The sequence below is a fragment of the Ruditapes philippinarum genome, unplaced genomic scaffold, assembly GCF_026571515.1.
Source record: "Ruditapes philippinarum isolate M1 unplaced genomic scaffold, ASM2657151v2 ctg10760_1_1_1_1, whole genome shotgun sequence".
In the NCBI taxonomy this organism is placed as follows: Eukaryota; Metazoa; Mollusca; class Bivalvia; order Venerida; family Veneridae; genus Ruditapes; species Ruditapes philippinarum.
In genome coordinates, this window is record NW_026857256.1 from 73,204 (window position 1) to 89,951 (window position 16,748).

At 33.3% G+C, this 16,748-nt stretch overlaps 1 protein-coding gene across 1 annotated transcript; it reads right to left on the reverse strand.

The window, feature by feature from the left end:
- Nucleotides 1-8,766: 8,766 nt before the first annotated feature.
- LOC132749205 (uncharacterized) lies at nucleotides 8,767-10,508 on the reverse strand (the record flags this gene model as incomplete). Its single annotated transcript, XM_060738921.1, is given in 2 exon segments — nucleotides 8,767-9,130; nucleotides 10,389-10,508. Coding segments are annotated over 2 exon segments (484 nt in total), but the record flags the coding sequence as incomplete, so codon positions are not given.
- Nucleotides 10,509-16,748: the final 6,240 nt, after the last annotated feature.

The following is a 16,748-nucleotide window of genomic DNA, read 5'->3' on the forward strand; positions in this document are numbered from 1 at the left end:
TTAAGTAGTTTTTTCTCTTTGAAATAAAGTTTATTCATGATAAGCCCAAGTAGAATGGATTTTTAATGGCTCCTAATGAATATTTTTACTTGTAAACATGCAGGGATGGTGAATTTATTATTAGCTCACCTGTCACAAAGTGACAGGGTGAGCTTTTGTGATCGCTTTTCGTCCGGCGTCCGTCCGTCGTCCGGCCGTCCGTCCGTCCGTAAACTTTTACTTTAAATGACATCTCCTCATAAACCACTAAGCCAATTTCATCCAAACTTCACAGGAATGTTCCTTTGGTGGTCACCTTTAAAAATTGTTCAAAGAATTTAATTCCATGCAGAACTCTGGTTGCCATGGCAACCAAAAGAAAAAACTTTAAATATCTTCTTTTAAAAAACCATAAGAGCTAGAGCTTAGATATTTGGCATGAAACATCTTCTAGTGAGTGTCTACCAAGTTTGTTCAAATAAAAGCCCTGGGGTCAAAATTGGCCCCGCCCCGGGGGGTCATTGATTTTCCCTATATACATATAGTAAAAACTTAAAAAAATCTTCTTTTAAAGAACCAAAAGAGCTACAGCTAAGATATTTAGCATGGAACATGTTCTAATAAGTGTCTACCAAGTTTGTTCAAATAAAAGCCCTGGGGTCAAAATTGGCCCGGCCCCGGGGGATCATTGATTTTCCCTATATGCATATAGTAAAAACTTAAAAAATCTTCTTTTAAAGAACTCAAAGAGCTATGGCTAAGATATTTAGCATCAAACATGTTCTAATAGGTGTCTACCAAGTTCAAATAAAAGCCCTGGGGTCAAAATTGGCCCCACCCCAGGGGGTCATTGATTTTCCCTATATGCATATAGTAAAAACTTAAAAAATCTTCTTTTAAAGAACCAAAAGAGTTAAAGCTAAGATATTTAGCATGAAACATGTTCTAATAAGTGTCTACCAAGTTTGTTCAAATAAAAGCCCTGGGGTCAAAATTGGCCCGGCCCCTGGGGATCATTGATTTTCCATATATGCATATAGTAAAAACTTAAAAAATCTTCTTTTAAAAAGAACTCAAAGAGCTATGGCTAAGATATTTAGCATCAAACATGTTCTAATAGGTGTCTACCAAGTTTGTTCAAATAAAAGCCCTGGGGTCAAAATTGGCACCGCCCCGGGGGTCATTGATTTTCCTTATATGTGTATAGCAAAAACCTAAAAAATCTTCTTTGAAAAAACCCAAATAGCTAGAGTTAAGATATTAAGCATGAAACATCTTTTAGTGAGTGTCTACAAAGTTTGTTCAAATAAAAGCCCTTGGGTCAAAATTGGCCCCGCCCCGGGGGGTCATTGATTTTCCCTATATGCATATAGTAAAAACTTAAGAAATCTTCTTTTAAAGAACCAAAAGAGCTACAGCTAAGATATTTAGCATGAAACATGTTCTAATGGGTGTCTACCAAGTTTGTTAAAATAGAAGCCCTGGGGTCAAAATTGGCCCCGCCCTGGGGGGTCATTGATTTTCCCTATATGCATATAGTAAAAACTTAAAAAATCTTCTTTTAAAGAACTCAAAGAGCTATGGCTAAGCTATTGAGCATCAAACATGTTCTAATAGGTGTCTACCAAGTTTGTTCAAATAAAAGCCCTGGGGTCAAAATTGGCCCCACCCCGGGGGGTCATTGATTTTCCCTATATGCATATAGTAAAAACTTAAAAAATCTTCTTTTAAAGAACCAAAAGAGTTATAGCTAAGATATTTAGCATGAAACATGTTCTAATAAGTGTCTACCAAGTTTGTTCAAATAAAAGCCCTGGGGTCAAAATTGGCCCGGCCCCTGGGGATCATTGATTTTCCCTATATGCATATAGTAAAAACTTAAAAAATCTTCTTTTAAAGAACTCAAAGAGCTATGGCTAAGACATTTAGCATCAAACATGTTCTAATAGGTGTCTACCAAGTTTGTTCAAATAAAAGCCCTGGGGTCAAAATTGGCACCGCCGGGGGGGTCATTGATTTTCCTTATATGTGTATAGCAAAAACTTAAAAAATCTTCTTTGAAAAAACCCAAATAGCTAGAGTTAAGATATTAAGCATGAAACATCTTTTAGTGAGTGTCTACAAAGTTTGTTCAAATAAAAGACCTGGGGTCAAAATTGGCCCCGCCCCGGGGGTCATTGATTGTCTTTATATGTGTATAGCAAAAACTTAAAAATCTTCTTTGAAAAAACCCAAATAGCTAGAGTTTAGATATTAAGAATGAAACATCTTCTAGTGAGTGTCTACAAAGTTTGTTCAATTAAAAGCCCTGGGGTCAAAACTGGCCCAGCCCCAGGGGTGTCATTGTTTTTAACTATATGTGTATAGTAAAAACTTTAAAAAAATCTTCTCTCAAAAAGCCCAATGAGCTAGAGCTTAGATATTTAGCATGAAACATCTTCTTATGGGTGTCTACCGAGTTTGTGCAAATAAAAGCCCTTGGGTTAAATTGGCCCTGCAACGTTGGGGGTTGGGGGTTGGGGGGCCTATATACAGGTGAGCGACCTCAGGGCCATCATGGCCCTCTTGTTTAATATATTTTGAGTTGGAGGAGCTCCATTGAGGTTAAAAAGAGCCTAAAACATACAATTTAAATTCTTTCATAGATCATGTGAAGCTCTTTAAATGTAAAATAAAGAAATATACTCAGAATTGAATTGAGTACCAAATTTTTGTATGATTCTTAGTCCAATTTGATTTTTGGGTCATTTTGAGCAATAAAAATTATTATTCTGGAAAAAACAGGGCGATGGAATACCAGTAATCTGAAAAGTTGCATACAAGTTATTAGTCCACCCCTTCATCAAATCGTACACAAAACCTCGGCAGAGGGAGGGAAGTTCCGGACCCATAATTTAAAAAATTCTCAATGAAGTTCATTTTACTAAAGATGAATGCAATTTCACTAAAACATTTGGCAAAATTTCAACTTATTTTTTTTTCAACCAAGTTTATATTAGAAACAAAATTTACATTACCATTCTTTAAGTGTCAGAAAATATTTTCATCATGAGATTCACCCCCCCCTACATCCCATATTGTGAAGAAGTTGTCCATAATATTTAAACTTTTGCAAATAACTATATTGACATCCTGTATATGAAAACATTTTCATTAATAATGGTCAAGCAATCATAAATTAGTATAGGTTTTCAGAACTGACAGGCCATCAGGATTGTATACATGTTCGAATCATTGACATGTAACTTACTTGTGAGAATTGAATATTTAATTCATTTATAGACCATTCAGAGCCTGTGTATTTTGTAAAAATGGATGCTGGACAAATCTATTTCTAAAAATTCATCAGATTAAGATTAAACCAGAAAGCAAATGAAACATTTTTGGATATTATAAACAAAATAGTCAATTAGATGGTTCAATTACTGTAATTGAAGTCAATTACTTGTTGATCTCTTGCATGAAGAAATTCATTCTATATATATAAGATTGTAGGTCTTAAATGTCATTGTAATTTAGTTTTTTAGATCAGGAATTTTTATTGAGCATTTTTATGTTTCATTGTTTAAAAAACTCAATAAACTGTGGAAAACACTCTTAGTTGTTCTACCTTTGAAGTTAGTATCAATATTAATGAATACAAGTTAAATGCCCTGAGAATACTTACAATGTAATAAAGGTGTTTATGTGTTCTGTACCGTAATTTTAATGTTTGGTTTATACTGAATTTATTTTAGTTCTCCGATTAAGTAGGAAAATATGAGCTGTAGACACACTTTCAAATCCGTTCCTGGAACTGAACAGTACTGAGCAATGAGTGTAAAGTTTTTCGCTTAAGAGAACAACGACTTGAGAGTACACTAAGTTATATAGGTGACTTCTACCATGATGGACTCAGATGTTCTGATGATGGGATTTATGAGAATACTTAAAACTTTATATAAAAGTGCTCATATCAATGTTTTATCACATACCTGTGCCGCTTTTGCAACTCCAATAAAATGGTATTGCACGGCCATGCATATATTTTGATGTGACGTCATTTGCGTTATACAAACATACATGAAGCGTTAAGACATGCAAAAAGTTAGCATTATACTATAGGCGAGTCAATGTAAAATGATTATTTTTCACTTCAAAGGGTCTTTGTTTTTGGTATGTGATAAATAGAATATTAAATTCGTGAAAGTTCATTACTGAATTTATTGAAAATTATATGAGAGTCTTGCATAATATAATTTTATCCAACTCCTTCAATAAATTCAGTATTAAACTTACACTCATTCATTATCCTCTATGATGTGTGTCATGATTTTAAAATTCAAGCCAAGAAGTTGTGACGCTAAGGTATATGAAGATACTGAGGCATCTTTCCATGTGATTATAGGAGAGCTTAGTATAATAACAATGTGTAAAGTCATTAGATGATAGAATGAGAACAAAACTAATTAGTAAACATAATTCTATTCATATTATAGTGATTACTTACCTATTATCTACATGTATGTTCAATTTTTTTGCTCTCAGTAAAACATGTGGTTATTTGGAAACGACTCAAAAATTAGGAAAATTGAGTCCATAGTCAATGCCAGAATGTCAGATATATAATATCAAAGTATCTGAAATCAATTACAGGGTTGAGTAGTTTCTGGAATGTTCACACTTCATGGTCTGAAGTTTAAAAAAATGTCTACATATGTCTCTGCTTTTAGAATACTTCATGTCCCTGCTTATAGAATAGTTCTTGTATGAATTCAAAGCTAGTTATTAAAGACGTCAATATTAATAGTAGTTGGTTTGATTATTTAGGTTTAGTGCCAGAAATTACAACATTTAATTTATCTTCAGTTTTTCAGTTTTTTGCCATCATTTGATCAAACTCTGGGATAGTGTACTGCTTAAGTGCTACATTACATTGCATACATGTCCAGGCTTCCTTTTATGACTTTAGTTTGGGATTGTCCAATAAGCAGACTCGCCCAAACCTCATTCATCCCCTGACCACATGTCACTGTTTAAAACTGTTTACTTTTTAGGGGAAAAAGATGTTAGCGGCCAAATAGCTCAGTCGGTAAAGTCACGGTACGGTATTCCAAGGGTCCTGGTTTCAAGTCCCGGTCAGGCTGCACTTTTTTTCTCACCCTGTAACATTTGGCGCCCAACGGGGGACCATAATGGTATAAGCTCCAAGTTAAATTTCACATTGTTCTCTTTACCCATTAAAAATTCAAAAACAAATTTCAATATAGCGGGGGAATATGTCACGGTTCAAAACTGTTCACTATTTAGGGAAAAATATGTGTAAACGGCCAAATAGCTCAGTCGGTAAAGCCGTGGTACAGTATTCCAAGGGTCCCGGGTTCAAGTCCCAGTCAGGCTGCACATTTTTCTCACCCTGAAACACACACAAACCCCCACCACCACAAATAAAAAAGGGACAAAAGAAACCCCTACCATATCCACTCTTTAAATAAAAAAAAATAATTAGAAAACTAAGAAAAATGGCACAAAATTTAAAATATAATTTCAACTTTTAAGGAAAAGAAATTGATCCAAATGAAACAACATGTATATTAGTCATTCTTGTAAAGCAACATACAGGAACAAATTCACAAAAAAACTTGTTACTGCTATACAAGAATAGTCAGAAACTTTCAACGTTCTAGAAATTACCAGATGCTCACAGACAAAGATCTCTCCATTTTTCAGAAGTTAAATAAAGTCTTGATGAAATGTACGATTTTTCAATTGAAGATGATGGCCATATGTTTTCTCTCATAACATACAACAGCTGGAGAGAGATAATCCTTAATCCATGAGTGAAGTATTGCCCAGGGATATAAGTAGCTGATATACACCTGAGATGATTAGGGTTATATCTATAATAAACACTGTAATAAAACATGGTGTAATGGGGTAGAGGAGCGAGCTAGTTACGGCTTGTTAGGGTGATTAATTGTGAATCATAACAGTTATTGTTATTAATTAACAGGTCTAGCCACCTATTAACAGTGAAATAACAGGTGATAAGAATGGTATCAGAGAGGCTGATGCCCTCTTATGAACTGCTTGATGGGAAAATAAGGGTTGTTTTGCAGTTAGGTAGGTTTTGAACAGCCAAAATTTTGTCATTACCATCCGATGGCTAAATAGTAAATCGAAATGATTCCAAATATCAAAAAGATTTACATTTTCTGTATGTTCATTTCAAAGATTGTTTAAGTTTTGATGAGACACACTGCAAGTTGTTCAGCTCTTCAGAGGAACTGTAATTTCACCTATTGAATTCAGGGCTTACTCTTTGTGATGCTGCTATAAAAGCCCATGCCCATATTACAAAGACCTGTTCCGAAACCTTTTTATAGAATTTTTTTCTAGTATCAGAGTAAACCAAAGTGGGGCAATTTATAAGAGTATCATTTATGTGACGCCTGCTACAGATTAGCAGCAACATATAGGGATCACTTCTCCGTTGTCTGTCTGTCTGTCCGTTTGTCACAAAACTTGACTGGACTACTTCTCAGAAACTACGGATGCAATTTCATCAATTCAGAATGATCAGTACCAAGTCTAGTTTTCATAAGTAAGGACTTATATGAAAAATGAACTCTTTGTGCATTTTGTAGTAGTACAACAGTTTGAAACATGATGATTCTGCTTCTGGCTTTATAATATTATTTTATAAAAAAATATCTTTACATTCAGAGTCATTTTATATAGATTTGCATGAAGATGTTCCAGAAATTTGTTTAACACTTGAACACTTTTTAACACAACACTTTCCTAGACTTGATCAAAATTTGACAACTACATTGTATATATAATGTTTTATGCCCTATAGCACATGGGACCACCTTGATTTGTAAAGTAAGAAATATACAATGTACATTTTGAAGACGGGTTTCTTAAAATTAAACAGTAGAAATGTAAAAAAGGAAATAAAGAATATTAGAAAGTAATACATAACTGTAGTATTGTACACCTTCTTCAAAAACAAAATAAAAAAGTTCTAATTTCTTACTTAAAGTATTCCTTTGGGAAAAGTTCCTGGTATAATTAGTAGCAGATGTTTTAACAAGTTAAAAAGCAGATCTTGCATGTTTACAAGTCAGATCTTGCATGTTTGCTAGTATTAAAAGATTGAGTCTGCCAGGCAAGTGTTGACCTAAGACTTGTATCAGCATGTGAAAATATGCTGTATATTCACAAAATTTAGAAAATTTTGTAATCTTTTTTTGTGAAAATTTAATGGATTTAATTCACTACAGCGTTGATGTAGTATTCCTTCTTAACACTTGACAGAAATCATGATCGCAAAGAAGAAAAATATTGCTTTTTCTGGTGATTCTTACATTTTTAATTCATTATTATATTTAAATTGGTTTAAGGAGATAAATTAGCCATCTTACTTAAAGTGCATTTCGGTTGCTGAAAAAGATAGATTTTAGCATTTTAATCACTCAGACACCCATTCAGAATATACAGGAATATGTCCTATACAGTTAACAAGTGTGGTGCTCCAACACTGTTTAAATAGTCACACAGGAATACGTCCTATACAGTTGTGTAGTCCTCCAACACTGTAAATAGATGCACTCAAACTAAATAGCTGTCACATAAAGTCTTATTCAAAAGATGGTCAGTCTGATGTTGATTTACCTTACATGTATATTAAATAATACACCTATTGTTAGCATGTATTTTGTTTTTTCTTCATTTAAAATTTTTGCAATGAACTTGCTTTGCTATCAATTTAAAGCCTCCCTTTTGTTTAATATTTAAAATAACTGAATCAAGAAAGCAACAGTTAAGGATGTTGTTAAACTGAAGGGAGATGCAGGCTGGATCCCTGTATGTTGGTGTGGGATGGGCCTGTCATTATGAATAAGCTCTGCTATTGTGCAGTGAATAATCAAATTTATTACATTTCTATTGTGATTGCATTTTTCAGGAAGTTAATGAAAACAGTTGATTTTGATGATTTTGAAAATAAAAACAATTGAATAGTTAGTGGTGTACCCTAGCGAAAATTTCATGATTGAAACATGTCTTAATATGTTTTAAACACGTTCTAACATGTTATTTCGAAATGTTTGAATTATGTTTTGAACATGTTTTAAACATGTTTAAACATGCACGTGAAATGGCACCACGATCTAACAGGATCAGTCAACAATCGTGATTAGTCATGTGATGATCAAAAAAAAAAAGAGTAACATGGTCAATCACATTTTGACATGTTTTTGTTCTATCCAGCTATCATGCTTTGGACATGTTTGAAAATGTTCACAGAACATGTTTTAATATGGTTGATCATGTAACTACTACTTTACTGTCAAACACATCTAAACATGTTTAAAAATGTCCCCAAACCATGATGGAACATGTTTAAACATGCATGTTAAATGGTACCACGATCCAAACACATCTAAACATGTTTAAACATATAAAAATCAAGATTCCATAACATGGTGGAACATGTTCTAATATATCCAAATCAAGGGGACTTTTGACATTTTCAAACATGTTCAAACATTTCCAAAAGAACAGAGCTACGGACATTGTTTTACAACAGCACAGGTCAACAGACAAAGGCAAATCACAAAAGTTCATCTCGAGTACTGTGAACTCAGACGAGGTAAAAATTAAATTACACTTTTTAAGATCAGAACCCTGGACAAAGCTCTTTATTATTTCTTTTCTTTCTTCTTTTTTTTTTGAACACAAATGTAATTTTCATCATGAATACTAATAATTCAAACATTGTCACTTAGAATACTTGCGCTGTCACTTAGAATACTTGCGCTTTACATTTTGGGTCTTAATGACCACTTCCTTGTGAGTTATTCTAAAATGCTTCTGAACTAGCTTGCTAATTAAGTTGTATTTTGCCGGATCAAACTTGGGTTTAACAACATGGTCTTTGTTAGCCTTTTTACCGGTAGCACTGTGGTTCTGAATTTCTTCAGTGGTAAAGAAGTGTTTGAGCCCTGCCTCAAAGGCCCCCTTCTGCTCACTTATAATTTTTTCAATTTCTTTGTCAGTATCGTTGGCAGGCTCCTGACTTTCTAACTTCTTCCGATATCTTCTGAACTCAGCCTTTTTGACGTAATTCTCCAGGATATCCTCAAGCTGATCAAATGTTACAAACCTGTAATAGATTTTTAATTAAATTTTCTCAAATGAAAGGACATTTTCTCAACAACAACTAAATGTCAGTCATAACTCATTTTCACCAATGACTCTGAAGGGGGGGGGGGGTAGTGACTAGACTCAGAGTTGACCATGACACGAACTTAAATTGAATATATAACATGCATATTATCTACGCATTGAGAATAAACATTGCCATACTTCTCATATTACTTCATCAAGCTCAGTTTGTTTTGTATTGAGTAGTGGCAGGTAACAAAATTTTCTACTTTAAATATAAGTGACCTTCAACAGACTTGAACCATAATCCAAAGTGACATGCGTCATCTCTACATAATGCCACCTATTCACATATCAACTTTCATCGAGCTAGCTTGTTTGTTTAGGAGTTTTCATGGAATCCACATTTTGAAACGGACTGACCGATAGAGGCCAAAGTCCCCTTCTATGTAAACTAAAACGGGACTAAAAATTTAAGAAATTAGACAATATAGATGTTGAACTCGAACTCATAACCTCTTGTTTTGTTTCATGTGCTCTAACCACACTGCTATTCAAGTATTTGTTCAGTTGTGTTTTATGGCCAACAGATTTTTTTTTACATTATCAGTGGTGGAAATTAGCTCAAGCCCGCAAGCCGAGTGCACTGGTAAAATGTCTTCCGGGCTTGCTCAAATTCTGAATATTATATAGCAGGGCTTGTTCAAAACTTTTATGCCAAGCAATACAGTAAGAATTCCAAAAGTCTAATTTAGATGACTGCATTATAAACTATTTATCATTGGACTTCATGAACTATGTGGTATAATGCAATGCTTGAATTTAAGTTTCACAAACTCACAAAATGGAAGTAAAAATGAAACATGCAAGTATTTTTTTCTCAAACTGGCAGGTTTCTGTGAGAACCATAAAAAGAAAATATCCATAAATATATGACATTTCAATTGATACATTTGTATTACCAACTGATGATGTATCTACAAAGGGCAGGGACTTGTCAGACAAGTAAAATAGATGTACATGAGTAATTTGAAAACAAATGAAAGTTAAATTTTAAATTTCTGCTACCTACCAAAACTTGCAAGGGAGACAAAAAAGGTTAAATTTTAGCCCTGTGCAAAAGACAAGATTTCTTATTTCAATGCAGACACTGACAGGTAGTGAAAAAGTAGGATGTGATGATTCTTTGACAATAACCTTCCCTCCCTCCCTTTTTTATCTGAACATTTGGAAACTGGTGTAAACAGAGTACATACTGAGCACCAGATGTCGATGTTTCTGGTATATCTGTCTTGAGTTTTTTGAATGGTGGTGACATGATCAACACTTCATCAGAAGTACTAGTTGAGGAAGCTTTCTGTGGGCTCCTAACATCACTGAAAGTACAAGATGTACACATTATGAAATAAGAATATTTGGAACGTCACTAACTATCAACAAGAGGGTCCTTGAAATAGCCCAAAATTATTTTTTAATTAATTAAATCTGTTGAAGTCTTAATTCAGTCTTCAGATTTGGCCACTAGTCCAAAGCCCGAGGCTAGTTAAAACCTAAATCAGACTAGTAATTGTCTCTAGATGACTAGTCCGGGAGCCTAGTAAAAAAGATTGAGATAATACGTATAAAATTACCAAAAACAAATCTGCCGTGCGAGTTTTCTACTATTGCATCGTGAGTTTTCTACTATAGCACCATATTTTGACCCGTTTTTATGAGTGTAGATATTACACACACCAGTTGAAAGTAGACTTGGTAAGTTTTTCTTACGCTGAATTATAGACATCAGGAATCTAAAGGAAAACCATTCTGTTTAACCTGGTGTTACTTTTGAAACTGTGACCTTTACAGAAAGTTAATAGGGAAGTAAACAGATTTAGGTTTCATCTAAAGTAGACATCCGTGGTTATCCTGGGAACAGCCAATAACAAATTCAATAAAATAATTGATGAATTTATAAATAATGTTTGAAAATGAAATAGACCGATATATTTTGCAAAATCAATAAAAAGATATTTATGCGAAATGTCTTGCTTTTTCAGGTAATGAATCCATCCATTCATGGTGGCTATTCCTCAGATGAGTCAGAGTGTGACACGAGTGAGGATTGTGTCAACACAATGATAGCAATTTTCTTCCGTGAATAATGTATAATGAACAAAATAAAAAAAAGAACCTGGTTTTGTGTAAAAAATTGACATAAAGCAATTAAAAACTAGAAATGTGTCCATAGGACACGGATGCCCCCACACGCCACTGTTCTGTCAATCTTATGATTCTAGGTAAAATATTTTTTGGACTACATGTGCCACAAGTTGAAACTAAAAATCAACAAAGGGCCATAATTCTGTTAATTTGGTCGCAGCAAAAATTCCTTCCTTTACTACCATCTACACATTAAGGTTGTTCATCCCTGGAAGTTTAAGCAAAATCTGCCATCCCGTTTAAGAGGAGTTGCGTTCACAAAAATTCTACATAGTATGTAGTGAAAAAATCAACAAAGGGCCATAATTCTGTTAAATTTGGTTGCAGCGAAAATTCCTTCCTTAACCACCAACTACAGATTAAGGTTGTTCATCCCTGTAAGTTTAAGAAAAATCTGCCATCCGGTTTAAGAGGACTTTCGTTCACAAAATTTCGGGACGGACAGACAAGTGCAACGCTATATGCTCCCACATTGTGGGGGTAAAATACACGTTTAAAATAGTTATATGTTTGGACTACCAAAATTCCTTTCGAGCTAGTAAGTTATGCCATGTTGGTTGTCTGGCTAGTACTTTGAAAAGTTTTTCGTGAAAACTGTTAATTGACTTTGGGTATCAGTTTGGTGTCAACGAATATGTCAATTCATACAATAAAACCTGTTTGAAGAAGTCTTTTTAGCTTACAAACATGTTAATATCGAAGCCATGGAATATTTACCACATGAGAGAAATCAGTACCCAATTACTTGTGAGTTTGACGCATTTCGCCTGTAAATAAATTTCATACTTAGAAGTGGAATAAAAGTTTAGGGTCGGGTGTAAAAATTAGGGTCGGTCGGGTCACCGGAACCAGACTTATTTTATTCTTTGGCCAAACTGTAGCGATTGTCTTTATAGAGTAAAGGAATGTTATAGACTAAAGTTGATGAAGATCCATCAAGTAATTTATAAGAAGTTGTTTAAAGCTTTTTCTATGTTCAGCTCTTTTGGCCTCTAATTTTGGCTAAAGTATGACCTTATAACAGATCTATGCCAAAGACCACGTTTGATAAAGATCTGCCCAGGGTTTAATGAAGTCATTTAAAGTTATTTCTGTAAATATGTATATAATAATGTAAAAGAAATCTAGTTAAAAAAAATGTAAGAAATACATATACATATACATTTTGTTAACCACTAACCTTATTCAAGTACAGTAACTCACAGTTGTATATATATTTATAAAAGCAATATGAATTAATAAACAGAAAAGTTAAAACCACAGAACTGTGGATACTTATATTATTTGGAGTGAATTTTTTTGGAGTATTATTTTTTTTGTCAACAAATTCAGTATTAGCTTAATAGAAATACAGAAAGAATATCAAATTTCTCTTTTCTTTCACATTAAAGCATTCCACTTTTAAAAGTGCCTTTAAAATATTTAAGTTTTATTTGTTCACAATGAGGAATAACTGCCTATTAAGTGAGAAGTAATAAATAAAACTATAAATTCTGAATTGCCCAATCTGTGTAAAGAGTTGATAAGTAGGTGTTAACATTTTCACTTCAGATTGGCCTTTTTTAAACTCTTGACAAATTATTGTTTTAGAAAATGACCTCTGTGGACGGGGTCAAAATATGAGTGTCAATCCGGACATCCTGTTATTTTACATACAGTCAATTTTAGTCTCTGTATGATTATTATGAATGTTTCCTGGTCAGCTGTTGTGGTACATTTCATTCATATTGCATTTGAAAATTTACAAATTTACACTGAAACTAACCTGCTGGTGAATCCTTTGATTTGGGACAGACCATTTATATTGAGCTACCAAAAGTATATTAAGCCTGGTCAGGCTGCGCTCCAATATGTTTTTCTCAAGTCGCATACTCATCATTACATTGCATTTGAAATTTAACTGTAAAACTTAACCTGCTAAATTAGTACATTTTATATTGCTTGTTGGGGCGTCCGTGGCCGAGTGGTTAAGGTCGTTGACTGCAAACCACTTGCCCCTCACCCCTGTGGGTTCGAATCCTGACAGGGACTTTAGATTCTATCATGTGAGGAAGCTATCCAGCTAGCTTACGGAACGTCGGTGGTTCTACTCAGGTGCTCGTTCGTGCCTGAAATAATGCACGGAAGGGCACCTGAGGTCTTCCTCCACCAGTAAAGCTGGAACGTCGCGATATGACCTATACTGTGTGGATGTGACGTAAAACCCAAAAACAAAACAAATTATATTGCTTGTTTATTAAAAAAAAGGAAAAAGCATTCTTTCTGATGGAAAAACTCAAAAAATACAGATGTAGTCGTTCTAAAAATCAAGAAAAGTTTTTATATTTTTATCCTGCTGCATGTATAGTTTATTATCATTATGTTGTTAAATGTTTGATGGAAAAAAACAACAATATAAGACTGTTTAGTTTGTGTTCAGTGACACTTTGTTTACTAAATCGTGCTGTAACCCAGATGTTTATATTGATTGGTCAATTATAATTTACACAAGGATGCAGTCTTATTGATATAATTGGTGTAATTTTCCTGCCAAAAACAGGAAGTGGAACAATCAAGATGGCTAAAGTTACAAATTACCAAAAACGGTCTGGGGATCAAATTTTCAATTAGAAAAAAAGTCAGTTAACTGTGAATGGGAAGGAAATGTCAGAAATTACTATATTTTACTTGATGACTTTATAATGACTTTGTTTTTGTCTTTGCCATATCATTTCGTATACTTTGGTTAAATGGTGTCTCTTGGTGGTAGTTTTTGTATGTATAAATGAAATAATTAGAAAAAATTATTACTTTACTCAATAAATACTGATAACTGAACTGATTATAATTATATAAATTTTATTCTGAACTGGAGAAAAAATAGTGGTAAAAATTGCTTTTTTCCTGTTGTCCAGGACAACCATTTTTTAAGACTTGACAAAAAGTTAACGATAAGGCATTATATATCAAGTGTCCAAAATGGCAGCTTCTCATAACAAGACAGATGAATAATGGAATTTGTTACTGATTCTATAGGACTTCAAATTACATTATACATTGTACTTGAATTTAATGCACTGGGTAAAAAAAAGCTCTCATGTTTGGTTGAAATTTATTTAAGCTTGATTGCTGAACAAGTTCTTGCAACTTATATTAATCACTTTCGAGTCCGCTTTCTTGAACCAACCAGTACTGGTATCATATGAAGAAACATGGCCATGACTCATTTAGGTCTCAAACCCATGATCCTTGGGTTGAGAGCCAGACACTTTAACCACTAGGCCACCACTCTTGTGGGGAACAACAATCATAGCAAAGTATAATCTATTAAGATTACATCACAGATGCGAAGTATATAAACTGAGGTGTACCACTAAACGTGAAGAATGTTATTATTTTATCACCTATCCTGCTAAAGATATCAAAGAAATAATAGAAACTGAGATGTCAAAGAGTTTTGTCATATCTTTACCAATTTCTTGAGGAAAATATAGATTGCATTTAAAGATGGTTCCAAACAAATTTCTAGGTCAAGGCAAAGCTTTGCAGAAAATAATGTACATATAAAATAAAGCTATGAAAGAGTAAATTCATATGAAAAAATAATACATGTGTGGTAAAAACCTGTCCTTGTATGTCCCAACTTTCATTTTGATTGATCATGAAATCCTTAATCCTTCCTATGGTCATTCGCACTGTACCTCTGTTCTGGTCTGTACCGTCTGTACAGAAATGATCAGTTCCTTGAAGAAGTGAAGGCAACTACATATGTCACATGTGGTACTGAGCCTGCCCAGGAATGTTGCTGTGGTTGAACTAACCTCTGGTAAATTCGATGTGGCTTACTGCTGTGATCTGGAGTAAAAACTTTCAACCACCGAAAAGAAGAAACATTGTAAGAGTAAAGAAGAAAGGTGCTGATATGGTAGAATGAAATGAATCACTGTCAATATAATATAATGTTGATTGGAGGGATTTTTAATCATAAGCAGTCATAGGCAACTTTTTTTTCTTTAAAATTTTCTTAGTTTTTAAGACTGTAGTTAAATGTTAACTTATGTTTAGTTATTTATTATTCAGTGGCTTAAACTTGATTTTAAGCTTCAATAGTGTTTTTTATGAAACATCAAATTATTATGTTTTGTGTATGAGAATTGTTCTTGGCAGATTTTCTTGGTTAATCAAGCCATGTAATATAAAAAAAAACATCTTTCTTTTTATTGTAGAATTACATAATCTATAAACTTCATTTTCCAGGAAATCCAAGACCACAAAAGTTTATGCCAACTGATTTTGTATAATTTTTTTGTTCATGCAGTTTCCTTTCATTTTATGTTGATAAAACAACAGTAAAATATTTATGTTGAATCTTCTTGAAGAGCATGTGATATTTTGCGGAGATGTTTTAATCGCAGGGAATAATCATATTATTACCTGCCATAACTTTCTTATCATTGAAAGCATTTTCGATTGAAACGTTCAAGTTTTGTATCTCCGTGCAGTAATTCAATTTAAAATCCCAAGTTTAAAGCAGCATGCCTCCATATCCATGCTAATTTTAATATTTTTTTTTTTTAAATGATGAAATATTGTGAAAATGAGCAAAGAAAATAATTTACACATTGCAATCCATGTAAATTACCAAAAAGATGTTAAAATAAACAAAGATAACCCCTTTACTGTGTTTGACACATAGTAGAAGTATGGTGATGAATACTACAAAATCTCACAGGCACGAGTATCGGACCTGGGAAGAAAAAATATGACCAGATTGATAATAAAACCTGTGTTCATCTTAAAAGTGTCAAAAACCAAAAAAAATTGTTTATAGTTAACTTATAGTATATTTTTAAAGGGGGTCATTATTTACATTTTTTGGGGGGTTTTTGACACTTTTAAGATGAACACAGGTTTTATTATCAATCTGGTCATATTTTTTTCTTCCCAGGTCCGATACTCGTGCCTTTGCAAAATCTGTTCTATTAATTGCACCATAACATCTAAATTATTATGTGCATCTTTAATCTTTTACTTTATTTTTCATAACATCTAAATTATTACATTACTGGTACTTGAATCTAAAATCTTTTACTTTTCTTGAAATCTTAGTACATTTTTCTCAAGTTTTATTTTTCTTGAAATATTTTTTGCTCATCTGGAGACAATCATGCAGCTTTAAGTAATAAAGCAGCATTTTCAATAATGGCTATGAAAATTCAGAGTACTTTTTTATGAGTTACAAAAGAAAGAGCTCTTTATATACATTGTATTAATAAATATATTTCAACACACCCATGAAGCTTTGTTTGATAAATATCAGACATTGAATGATTTTTGTTTTTTTTTATCAAAAAGTAATAATTCATTCTGGATAGAGTGAGAAAAATGCTGTAAGACAATTTGCTTGAGTTTGAGCCAAATGTGCTGTAGGGTTT